This window comes from Tamandua tetradactyla, chromosome 14 (assembly GCF_023851605.1).
Source record: "Tamandua tetradactyla isolate mTamTet1 chromosome 14, mTamTet1.pri, whole genome shotgun sequence".
Classification (NCBI taxonomy): Eukaryota; Metazoa; Chordata; class Mammalia; order Pilosa; family Myrmecophagidae; genus Tamandua; species Tamandua tetradactyla.
In genome coordinates, this window is record NC_135340.1 from 90754741 (window position 1) to 90768401 (window position 13661).

Sequence of the window (13661 nt, forward strand, 5' to 3'; positions counted from 1 at the left end):
TTCATTCATGCTTTCTTTCATTCATTCAACAAATATTTGTCGCGTGTCATTCAGGTAGCCAGAAATATTTTAGTTGGTAGGGAAATAACAGTGAAGAAAATAAACAAAAATCTCTGTCATTTTATTACTTAAATTTCTTGTTGGGTCTGACAGACATATTAGTGTCCTGTGGCTGCTGAAACAAATTACCACAAACTTGGAGGCTTAAACAACAGAAATTTATTCTCTCATACTTCTGGAGGCCAAATGTCTGAAATCCCTCTGGGAGCTGCGTGGGAGAATCCACTCCTGACCTCTTCCAACTTCTGGACTAGCGGCCGCTGTGCTCCAATCAGTGCTTCTGTCTTCACATTGCCTTGCCCTTTCAGAGTTGGTATTTAGACTTTTCAGTCAGACAGGAATTTCTTAGGGGGACTTACTTAAATTTCTGACGTATAACAGTGTCTGCCTTTATAGTTACCAGCAATTGTCCCGACAAGCTGAGTAATAGCTTGAACAAAATGATAAATGTTTTTCGTCTTAGTTGGTGCTTCCCGTGCTGCCGTCGATGCTGGCTTTGTTCCCAATGACATGCAAGTTGGACAGACAGGAAAAATAGTAGCACCAGTAAGTATGGTAGTAAAATACGCTGGGCCAAGTCGCATGCTTGTCAAACAGTAACCTCAGTGATGTACGTGCTAGTCAGTGTTCCTGAGCACTTAACTATTACCACGGTGGATGTGTCCTCCTTTTCACAAGCAGTGCATACTTTTTCTTTTCTTTTTTTGTTTTTATAGTATATACATTTTTTTCTGCATTCAATTCTACAGTTTTCTTGATCTCAATAAAATGCTTAGCAGTTCTTAAATCTACTAATTTTTTTCAAAAATTTTAGTGGTAGAACACTTTTGTTAAATGGAATCATACCACAACACCAAATATAAAACTGATAAGCTTAAAATAAAACCAAAAAAAAAAGGTAAGCCGCATTTTAGTAAATGGATTTTATAAGTTCGCATTGATAATGTTTATTTTCTACAAGCCTTTAACTATAAAATCTATGAGTAAGAACAGTAAACCTGTTTTAATGAACACACAAGTTCAGAATTTGAAACTATGAATGACAGTTGAAACCTCAGATATTCCTGTATGTCTGGTTTATTTCTATATTTTGTTTAGTTGTATAAAATTCTGAATATTCTGATCCATGTGGATAAGTAATACTAGAATGTTCTTTTTTTAATTCTATCCAGAACTTAAAAAAAGACTGGTAGGAAACTTTGGTTCCAAAGTTAAATCCCGATGACGGTGAGACACCTCTTCATATGCACTAGGATGGCTCCTGTTAGAAAAGGAGAAAATATCATGTGCTGATGAGGATGTGGGGAAATTGGAACTTTCCTGCCTTGCTGGTGGGAATGTAAAATGGTGCAGCCACTGTGGAAAACAATTTGGTGATTCCTTTAAAAGTTAAATGTAAAATTATCATATGACCCAACAGTTCCACTCCTGGATATATAACCCAAAGAATTGAAAGCAGGGACTGAAACAAACATTTGCACATTGATGTTCATAGCAGCGTTATTCACAATAGTGAAAAGGTGGAAACAACCCAAATGTTAACAATAGATGAATGGATAAACAAAATGTGGTATGTACATATAATAGACTACTACTTAGTGATAAAAAAGAATGAATTTCTGATACGTGCTACAACATGGATGGACATTCAAAACATTATGCTAAGTGAAATAAGCCTGACCCAAAAGACAAATATTGTATAATTCCACTTATGTGAAGTGTCCAGAATAGGCAAATTCATAGAGACAGAAAGTCGATAAGAGGTTACCAGTAGCTGAGGAAAGGGGGACTGTGGAGTTATTGCTTAATGGGTACAGAGTTTCTGTTGGGGATGATGAAAAAGTTTTGGTAATTGAGAGTTGTGACAGTTGCATAATTTTGTAAATGTAATTAATGCCACTGAATTGTACAGTTAAAACTGGCAAATTTTGTGATATATATATATATGTGTGTTATAATAAAAAAGAAATGGAAAGAAATAGAATCAATACCTAATAACTGTTCACATTTATTAAGCCATATAAATTTTCAGTGAATAGGATTCTGAGCCATTTAAACCTTAATTGTGTAGAGGAAAATGTACTTCTTATATGTTTAAAAATGAGATACTAAGTCTTGTCCATTTAAAAAATTTCATATGTCAGTGTCCTGTTCTTTCAGATTTTCTCAAATTTTAAAGACTTATCTTTGAAGTTTGTTTTGAAGTGTCTGCTCAAGTGTTTGGCCCCCCTTTTTTTTGTGAAGGATTCTGTGCTTGTGTTCTTCCTCAGCTCCTAGGAGTGCTCGGCCTGGTGTGAAAGTGCAGTGCCTTCTTGGATCTTCTCTGAGCAGATGGCTTGTGCCGAGCCCACACTCAGGGATTTATCATTTCTCAGTTTATGTTAGGTATTTGTTAAATTGCCCCCAGCAAATTCTGTTTCCTCCTGGTCCTGGGTGCCCTAGTTTGTCTTAATCTGTAGTCCTTTGTCCCAGGTAGCTGTTGCTTTTCTTTTTTTATTTAAGTGTTTTTTTATTGTATAATATTGTATAACAATATTATATTATATTATATTATTGTATATATATGTTATATACAAAGCAAAGAAAAAAAAGCAATAGTTTTCAAAGCACTCTTCAACAAGTAGTTACAGGACAGATCCCAGAGTTTGTCATAGGCTACCATACAATCTTCTCAGATTTTTCCTTCTAGCTGCTCCAGAATATAGGAGGGTAGAAAGCTTAAATTTTTTTTTATCACCACAATCGACTTTTTTTTCTCTTTTTTGTGAAAAATAATATATATACAAAAAAAAAATTTCAATGCACAGCACAACAATTAGTTGTAGAACAGACTTCAGAGTTTGACATGGGTTCCAGTTCCACAATTTTAAGTTTTTACTTCTAGCTGCTCTGAGATACTGGAGACTGAAAGTGATATCAATTTAATGATTTAGTGCTCATATTCATTTCTTAAATCCTGTCTTCTCTGTATAATCCCATCATCACCTTTGATCTTTCTGCCCCTCTCTCTAGGGGTATTTGGCTATTCTAACTTTTTTATGTTGGAAGGGGCTGTCAAAAATATGGGGTAGGAAGATGGGTTCTGGAGAGGCTGGGTCCTCTAGGTTTCAGGACTCATCTGGTCCAGGGACCCATCTGGAGGTTGTAGGTTTCTAGAAAGTTACGCTAGTGCATGGAATCTTTGGAGAATCTTATATATTGCCCTAGGTGTTTTTTAGGATTGACTGGAATGGTTTTGATTGAGGTTTGTCAAATTACAATAGGTAGCAATGTCTAACTGAAGCTTGCGTAAGAGCAGCTTCCAGAGTAGCCTCTCTGTTTGAACTCTCTCAGCCACTGATACCTTATTTGTTACACTTCTTTTCCCCCTTTTCATCAGGATGGAGTTGTTGATCCCACGGTGCCAGGGCCTTATTCATCCCTGGGAGTCATGTCCCATGCCTCTGTGGAGATTTCACCCCTGGATAACATGGCCCACATAGAGGGGAGGACAATTATTTCACTTGCAGAGTTGAGCTTAGAGAGAGTGATTTGGCCCATTTTTAAATTGTGTTTTTTCATTTTTTTGTTCTCTCTTTAGTTCTTTATATAACCTGGATACAAGTTATTTGTCAGATATACATACTGTGAATATTTTTTTCCCATCCTGTGGCTTCCTTTTTCATTTTCTTTTTTTTTTTTCTTTTTAAAGAACTAGTAGGCTTAAAGAAAAATCATTCACAAAATAGAGAGCTCCCATAGACTACACTATTATTAACAATTTCCATTAGTGCACTGTGTTTATCACTTATTGAAAGGACTTTTTTTAAGCTTTTTAATAGTATAGTATATCATATAGAAAGCAAAGAAATAAAAAAGCAATAGTTTTCAAAGCTCTCATCAACAAGTAGTTGTTGGACAGATCCCAGAGTTTGTCATGGGCTACCATTCGATTCTCTCATATTTTTCCTTCTAGCTACTCCAGAATGTAGGAGGCTAGAGGGCTGAAATATGTTTTATCATCACAATCGACTTGTTTTCCTTCATTTTTTTGTGAAAAATAACATAGATACAAAAAAGCTATAAATTTCAAAGCACAGCACCACAATTAGTTGTAGAATATATTTCAGAATTTGACATGGGTTACAAGTCCACAATTTTAGGTTTTTCTTCTAGCTGCTCTGAGACACTGGAGACTAAAAGAAATGATTCAACATTCATACTCATTTGTTAAATCCTATCTTCTTTGTATAACTCCACCATCACCTTTGATCTTTCCATCCCTCTCTTTAGGGGTGTTTGGTATGGCCATTCTAAATTTTTCATATTAGAAGGGTCTGTCACTAATATGGGGTAGGGAGATGGAATTATCTGATGTTTTGGATAGGCTGGGCTGGGTTTCAGGACTTATCTGGATCAGGGACCCATCTGGAGGTTATAGGTTTCTGGAAAGTTAGTCTGGTGCATGAAACACTTGTGGAATCTTCTATATTGTCCTGGGTGTTCTTTAGGATTGTCTGGAATGGTCCTGGTTGGGGACTGGCAGGTTATGATAGGTAGCGAAGTCTACCTGAAGCTTGCGTAAGAGCAATCTCCAAAGTAGCCTCTCGATTCTATTTGAACTCTCTCTGCCACTGATACTTTATTAGTTACAATTCTTTTCCCCCTTTTGGTCAGGATGAAATTGTTGATCCCATGGTGCCAGGTCTGAATTCATCCCTGGGAGTCATCTCCAATGTTACCAGCAAGACTTTCACCCCTGGATGTCATGTCCCACATAGCGGGGATGGCAATGATTTCACTTGCAGAGTTGGGCTTAGAGAGACTGAGGCCACAGCTGAGCAACAGCAGAGGTCCTCCAGAAGTAACTCTTACGCATGACTATAGGTAGTCTAAGCTTCTCCACTACTTACATAAGTTTCACAAGAGTAAGCCTCATGATCATGGGCATGGCCTATTGATTTGGGTATCCCTAAAGTTTCACATGGTATCAGGGGAGTCCCTGATGATAAGGTGTAATAGTTCCATATTCTTTTTCACCTCCCTCAGGGGACTTTGCCAATGCTTTTTGATTATCTTTTAATATACTTTAGGATGTATCCAGGCATTACAATAATCTATACAGGATTAAAGGACCCCTTTTCTTATTCTGTGCTCCCTGTGTTTCAGTTGTTCAAATGAGCTTTACAGATAGGATGGATTAGATTATGCACTACAGAAAATTTCAGTTCCAGATCAAATAAACCTTTCTTTCATTGGTCTCAAAGAGTATTTGTGGTTCTAAATATAGACACTGTCTTCCTTACCCCTGTGTTCTGAATTACTTTGACCCTAACCTGATCGGCTTCGTTCTTATCTCTGAATATCAGGTTATAGATATAAAACAGCCTCTCAAAATCCAGAAATAATAATCGCCACTCCAGACTTAATGTGTCTGTTCTAAGCTTACGATTTAGGCCCCTGTTTTCTTATAAGCATTTTCTAAAGGTGACCATACCATTCTTGTTCTTTTGTTTCTGGCTTATTTTGTCTCAGCAAATATCCCACATGTTCATTCATATCATTGCATGCCTCACAACTTTGTTCCTTTTTGTGGCAGCACAACCTTCATTCATAAGTATACACTATCATTTGCCAATCTACTTCTGTCAGTACATCCTTCAGCCACTTGCATTCATCGAGCATCATGTATAGGGCCCAAAGTCCACAGTCCATCACCATTCTCAATTTTAGATAATTTCATTCTTACCAAGAGAAGGAAAACCAATCAACACACCCTTGCCAAATAGGAAATCTAAATCCCCTCTTAACTTTGTCCCTCACCCCATTATTTACCTCTGCTGCTGCTGTGGTAGTGCTGATGGTCTCCTTCTGAACATAGCTGATAGTGTGCAATAGCAGTTTTCCCCCTGTACCCTGACTTAAAACGCTCTTTGTACAAGAATCATATCTTTGAAGTAATTCTTGCGAGAACTAATTCATATTTCTAGTGTTAATCAGTGGGACATGAAGATCTATACAATCCCTTTCAATCTTGTACATCCTCCATATGGTAATATTACTTCTAGACACACTAGAGAACCACTTTCACTCCTATCTATTCCCTTACATTGGAGTTCAACCTCGTTAGCTAACGGTTCACCCATGTCTACCTTCTATGTATCTCTAAGTCCCCTATCTTCCATATTACAAGCCTCTAATTATACCTTTATGCTGGTCATAAAAGTGGAATCATACAATATCTGTCCTTTTGTGTCTGGCTAATTTCACTCAGCATTATGTCCTCAAGTCTCATCCATCTTGTCATGTGCTTCAGGACATCATTTTGTCTTACTGCTGCATAATGTTCCCTCATATGTATATACCACATTTGGTTGATCCATTCGTCTGTTGATGGGCATTTGGTTTGTTTCTGTCTTTTGGCGATTGTGAATAATGCTGCTATGAACATCGGTGTACAAATATCTGTTTGTGTTGTGGCTTTCAGCTCTTTTGGGTATATACCAAGTAGTGCTATTGCTGGGTCATAGGTCAACTCGATACTCCTTAATTTCCTAAGGCACCCCCAAACAATCTTCCATAGTGGCTGCACCATTATACATTCCCACCAACAGTGCATAAGTGTGCCAGTTTCTCCACATCCCTCCAACATTTATAGTTTCCTGTTTGTTTATTAGAACTGTTCTTATAGGTGTGGGTGGTATCTCATTGTAGTCTTGATCTGCATTTCCCTTAAAGCCAGTGAAAATGAGCATCTCTTCATGTGCTTTTGAGCTATCTGTATTTGTTCTTCAGAAAAATGCTTATTCATATCTTTAGCCCATTTTATAATTGGGTTGTTTATTCTTTTCTTGTTGAGTTGTATATTTCTTTGTATATATACAGAAAATTGAACCTTTGTGCGATATGTGATTTCCAAATATTTTCTCCCATTGAGTTGGCTGCCTCTTCAGCTTTTTGACAAAGTCTTTTGAAGTGCAGAAGCATTTGATTTTTAGGAGTCCCCATTTATCTATTTTTTCTTTTGTTACTTGTGCTTTCGATATGAAGTTTAGGAAGCTACCTTCTATTATTAGGTCTTGAAGATGTTTCCCTACATTTTCTTCTAGAAGCTTTATGGTGCTAGTTCTTATGTTTAGATGTTTGATCCACTTTGAATTAATTTTTGTGTAGGGTATAAGTTGGGGGTCCTCTTTGATTCTTTTGGCTATTGATATCCAGTTCTTCCATGCCCAATTATTGAAAAGACTATTTTGTCCCAGTTGAGAGGATTTGGGGGCCTTGTTGAAGATGAGTTGACCATAGGTTTGGTGGTCTATTTCTGCACTCTCGATTTGATTCCATGGTCAGTGCTTTTATCTTTGTACCAGTACCATACTGTTTTGACCATTGTGGCTTTATAATAGGTTTTAATATTTAGTCTTATCTATGAACACACAATGTCATTCCATTTATTTAGGTCTTCTTTTAGCAATATTTTTTACTTTTCTCTGTACAAGTAATTTACATCCTTGGTTAGATATATCCCTAAATATTTGATTTTTTTAGTTGCTATTGTAAATAATTCTTGAGTTTTTTTTTTTTTTTTTTAAAAACTATTGTACAGAAACACCCCTGATATTTTGGTGTCAATCTTGTACCCTGCCAATGTGCTGAATTCATTCATTAAATCGGATAGCTTTGTTTTGGATTTTTCAAGATTTTCTGCATATAAACTCATGACATTTATAAATAGGGAAAGTTTTACTTCTTCTTTCCAATGTGGATGCTTTTGATTTCTTTTTCTTGCCTAATTACTCTGGCTAGAACTTCTAGTACAATGTTAAGTAATAATGGTGGAAGTCTTGTTTCATCTTAAAAGGAAAGTTTTCATTCTTTCATCAAGTATGATATTAGCTATGACTTTTTGATATATACCCTTTATTGTGTTGAGGAATTCCTGGTTTGTTTGTTTTAAGTGTTTTTATCAACAGGTTATGCTGGATTTTGTCAAACTCCTTTTCTGTATCAATTGAGATGTTCATATGTTTTTTACCCTTTGTTCTGTTAATGTGTTATGTTATTTGATTTTATTATGTTGAACTGTCCTTGCATATCTGGGATAAATCCCACTTGATCATGTTCTATAATTCTTTTAATGCGCTGTTGTATTTAGAGTGCCAGTATTTTCTTAAGGATTTTTTGTATCTGTGTTCATAAGGGATACTGTAATTTTATTTTCTTGTATCTTTTTCTGGCTTAGGCATTAGGGTGATGGTGGTCTCACTGAATGAGTTAGTAAGTGTTCTCTCCTCTCAGTTTTTTTAAAGTTTGAATAGAACTGTTGTTAATTCTTCTTGGAATGTTTGGTAAAATTCAGCAGTATATTCATATAGTCCTGGGCTTTTCTTCGTTAGAAGGTTTTTGCTTACAGATTCAGTTTCTTTACTAGTTATTTGTTTGCTAAAATCTTTTTCTTCTTGAGCCGGTGTAGCTAGAATGTGTGTTTCATCTAGGTTATTTAATTTGTAGGCGAACAGTTGTTCATAGTGTCTTCTTATAGTGATTTTTATTTTAGTGGGTTGGTAGTAATATCCCCCTTCCATTTCTGTTTTGTTCGTGTCCTTCTCTTTTTTTCTTCATTAATCTAGCTAAAGGTTTGTCAATTTCATGATGTATTTAAAAGACCAGCTTTTTTTCTTTATTATTATGTGAAAATCACATGTATACAAAAAAGCAATAAATTTCGAAGCACACCAAACAATTAGTTACAGGACAGATTTCAGATTTTGGTATGGGTTACAGTTCCACAATTTTAGGTTTTTCCTTCTGGCCTCTCTAGACACTGGAGACTAAAATACAGTATGATGATTCCGGAGTCATCGTTTCTTAAATCCAATCTTCTCTTTTATAACTCCACCTTCTCCATTGATCTTTTTTAAAATTATATATGTATTTTTTTCTTTTCTAAAAATATGGAACGCTTCACAAATTTGTGTGCGATCCTTGCTCAGGGGATAATCTTCATCTTCTCTTTATCATTCCAATTGATACAGTATGTGTGTTGCTGAAGCAAGCACTATATATATTATTTATTGATATGTATTGTATATTCACATACCATATAATCATCCAAAGGGTACAATCAGTGGTTCACAATATCATATATAGCCGTGCATTTATCATTGCAATCACCTTTTTGTGTGTTTGTGAAAAATAACATATATACAAAAAAGCAATGAAATTCTAACTATATCACAACAGTTAGTTGTAGACCAGATTTCAGAGTTTGGTTTCAGACCAGATTACAGTTCCACAATTTTAGGTTTTTACTTCTAGTTGCTCTAAGATATTGGAGACTACCCCCCACTCCCTCTTTCTCGCCAGCGGCGCTCCGCCGCCATCCGCCCTCCTCTCCTCTTTCTCCGCCGGCGGCGCTGCCGCCTCCATCCTGTCCTTCCCTCTTTCTCCACCGGCGGCGCTCCTGCCGCCATCCAGCCTCCTCTCCTCTTTCTCGGGCGGGCGCTCCAGCCGCCTCTTTCTCCGCCCTCCCCCTCTCCTCTCTCTCTTCTCCGCCGGCGGCCGCCTGCCCTCCTCTTTCCTCCTCTTCCTTCCTCTTTCACGCCGGCCAGCAGTTTCCGCCGCCATCCAGCCCTCCTCTCCCTCTTTCTCCGCGGCGGCACTCCGCCGCCAACAGCCCTCCCTTCCCTTCTGCTCGGTGGCGCTCCACCGCCATCCTGCCTCCCCTTCCCCCTTCTGCTCCGGCGGCGCTCCCGCCGCCATCTATCCTTCCCTTTCTCCTCCTGCTCCGGCAGCTCTCCAACCACCACCATGCCCTCTTCCGCCTTCACCGGCTCCTCCGCCACCGTCCTCGACAGCCTTGCCACCCTCACCTTACCTCCTCCAGAACAGCTACTAGGGGGGTAGAAATGATACAGAACAGCTCCTAGAGCCATGACAGAGATCAAAAAGACAGCGTACTCCATCCTGGAACGGCTGACTGTCTGGGAGAACCTGCTCCTGTGAGATCGCTGAGGGGCTCCCTGGGCGGGACAGCAAGCGGCCGGAGTCCATCCCTTCCTCGTTCCCGGGCCAGCTAGCAGAATTGGGCAGGTGGTCCCCTCAGGCCGTGGCGGCTGGAGCCCCCACCACGCGAGGCCCCCGGACCAACTGAGAGAATTGGATCGGAAATCCCCAGACCATGGAGAACGGTGACTGGGGGGGGTCCTTTCCAAACACGTGACTCCCCGGTCCGGCTGGGAACGGTGCACTCTCCCGGGCTGCGGCGGCGGGCGCCCTCCCGCCACGCTTGGCGCCCCAGGCCGACTAGGAAATTTGGTCGGACGCTCTCCCGGGCTGCGGCGGCCAGCGACCCTCCCTGCGTTCAGACCCCGAACCGGCTGGCACTCTTCCAAGCTGCTTCGGCTGGCGAACCTCCCCCACGGCGAGAGTTTTCCAAAGTTAAAGGACCCACAGCACCTTTTACTGGTGGAACCCGCAGACAAACGTGTGCCACGAGCGCCACCTACGGGGCAGGATAAGAAAAACAGAACCCAGAGATTTCACAGAAAAATCTTTCAAACTGTTGGGTCCAACACCCAGGGAAATCTGACTAAATGCCAGACGCCAGCAGAAGATAACGAATCACGCTCAGAAATTGAAAATATGGCCCAGTCAAAAGAACAAACCAATAGTTCAAATGAGATACAGGAGCTGAGACAACTAATGCTGAATATACGAACAGAAATGGAAAACCTCTTCAAAACGAAATCAATAAATTGAGGGAGGACAGAAGAAGACATGGGCTGAACAAAAGAAGAAATAGAAAAACTGAAAAAACAAATCAGAGCTTATGGAAGTGAAGGATAAAGTAAAAAAGATGGAAAAAACAATGGATACCTACAATGATAGATTTAAAGAGACAGAAGATAGAATTAGTGATTTGGAGGGTGGAACATCTGAATTCCAAAAAGAAACAGAAACTATCGGGAAAAGAATGGAAAAATTTGAACAGGGTATCAGGGAACTGAAGGACAATATGAAGCGCACAAATATACGTGTTGTGGGTGTCCCAGAACGAGAAGAGAAGGGAAAAGGAGGAGAAAAACTAATGGAAGAAATTATCACTGAAAATTTCCCAACTCTTATGAAAGACCTAAAATTACAGATCCAAGAAGTGCAGCGCACCCCAAAGAGATTAGACACAAATAGGCGTTCTCCAAGACACTTACTAGTTAGAATGTCAGAGGTCAAAGAGAAAGAGAGGATCTTGAAAGCAACAAGAGAAAAACAATCCATCACATACAAGGGAAACCCATTAAGACTATGTGTAGATTTCTCAGCAGAAACCATGGAAGCTAGAAGACAGTGGGATGACATATTTAAATTACTAAAAGAGAAAAAATGCCAACCAAGACTCCTGTATCAAGCAAAATTGTCCTTCAAAAATGAAGGAGAAATTAAAACATTTATAGACAAAAAGTCACTGAGAGAATTTGTGACTAAGAGACCAGCTCTGCAAGAAATACTAAAGGGAGCACTAGAGTCAGAACCGAAAAGACAGAAGAGAGAGGTATGGAGAAGAGTGTAGAAATAAGGAAAATCAGATATGATATATATAATACAAAAGCCAAAATGGTAGAGGAAAATATTATCCAAACAGTAATAACACTAAATGTTAATGGACTGAATTCCCCAATCAAAAGACATAGACTGGCAGAATGGATTAAAAAACAGGATCCTTCTATATGCTGTCTACAGGAAACACATCTTAGACCCAAAGATAAACATAGGTTGAAAGTGAAAGGTTGGGAAAAGATATTTCATGCAAATAACAACCAGAAAAGAGCAGGAGTGGCTATACTAATATCCAACAAATTAGACTTCAAATGTAAAACAGTTAAAAGAGACAAAGAAGTTCACTATATACTAATAAAAGGAACAATTGAACAAGAAGACATAACAATCATAAATATTTACGCACCGAACCAGAATGCCCCCAAATACGTGAGGAATACACTGCAAACACTGAAAAGGGAAATAGACACATATACCATAATAGTTGGAGACTTCAATTCACCACTCTCATCAATGGACAGAACATCTAGACAGAGGATCAATAAAGAAATAGAGAATCTGAATATTACTATAAATGAGCTAGACATAACAGACATTTATAGGACATTACATCCCACAACAGCAGGATACATTTTTCTCAAGTGCTCATGGATCATTCTCAAAGACAGACCATATGCTGGGTCACAAGCAAGTCTTAACAAATTTAAAAAGATTGAAATCATACACAACACTTTCTCGGATCATAAGGGAATGAAGTTGGAAATCAATAATAGGCGGAGTGCCAGAAAATTCACAAATACGTGGAGGCTCAACAACACACTCTTAAACAACCAGTGGGTCAAAGAAGAAATTGCAAGAGAAATTAGTAAATACCTCGAGGCGAATGAAAATGAAAACACAACATATCAAAACTTATGGGACGCAGCAAAGGCAGTGCTAAGAGGGAAATTTATTGCCCTAAATGCCTATACCAGAAAAGAAGAAAAGGCAAAAATTCAGGAATTAACTGTCCACTTGGAAGAACTGGAGAAAGAACAGCAAACTAATCCCAAAGCAAGCAAAAGGAAAGAAATAATAAAGATTAGAGCAGAAATAAATGAAATTGAAAGCATGAAAACAATAGAGAAAATCAATAAGACCAGAAGTTGGTTCTATGAGAAAATCAGTAAGATTGATGGGCCCTTAACAAGATTGACAAAAAGAAGAAGAGAGAGGATGCAAATAAATAAGATCAGAAATGGAAGAGGAGACATAACTACTGACCTCACAGAAATAAAGGAGGTAATAACAGGATACTATGAACAACTTTACGCTAATAAATACAACAATTTAGATGAAATGGATGGGTTCCTGGAAAGACATGAACAACCAACTTTGACTCAAGGAGAAATAGATGACCTCAACAAACCAATCAGAAGTAAAGAGATTGAATCAGTCATTCAAAAGCTTCCTAAAAAGAAAAGTCCAGGACAAGATGGCTTCACATGTGAATTCTATCAAACTTTCCAGAAAGAATTAGTACCAACTCTCCTCAAACTCTTCAAAAAAATCGAAGTGGAGGGAAAACTGCCTAATTCATTCTATGAAGCCAACATCACCCTCATACCAAAACCAGGCAAAGATATTACAATAAAAGAAAATTACAGACCAATCTCTCTAATGAACATAGATGCAAAAATCCTCAATAAAATTCTAGCAAATCGTATCCAACAACACATTAAAAGAATTATACATCATGACCAAGTAAGATTCATCCCAGGTATGCAAGGATAGTTCAACATAAGAAAATCAATTAATGTAATACACCATATCCTCAAATCAAAGCAGAAAAATCACATGATCATCTCAGTTGATGCAGAGAAGGCATTTGACAAGATTCAACATCCTTTCCTGTTGAAAACACTTCAAAAGATAGGAATACAAGGGAACTTCCTTAAAATGATAGAGGGAATATATGAAAAACCCACAGCTAATATCATCCTCAATGGGGAAAAATTGAAAACTTTCCCCCTAAGATCAGGAACAAGACAAGGATGTCCACTATCACCACTGTTATTCAACATTGT

At 38.4% G+C, this 13661-nt stretch overlaps 1 protein-coding gene and 1 non-coding gene across 3 annotated transcripts in view; one reads left to right on the plus strand and one right to left on the minus strand.

The window, feature by feature from the left end:
* The window catches only part of ETFA (electron transfer flavoprotein subunit alpha), a 112419-nt gene that overhangs the window by 48848 nt on the left and 49910 nt on the right, over window positions 1-13661 (plus strand). Inside the window, exon 9 of one of the 2 annotated variants that reach the window (XM_077128476.1) lies at window positions 524-606. The exons of the other annotated variant lie outside the window; for it this stretch is intronic. Coding sequence (XP_076984591.1) covers window positions 524-606 — 83 coding nt within the window. The remainder of the gene's footprint in view (window positions 1-523; window positions 607-13661) is intronic. 2 annotated transcript variants of the gene reach the window in all.
* Window positions 8988-9098, minus strand: LOC143656644 (U6 spliceosomal RNA). The gene has a single exon (XR_013162552.1). It is a non-coding gene; the product is annotated as a U6 spliceosomal RNA (small nuclear RNA).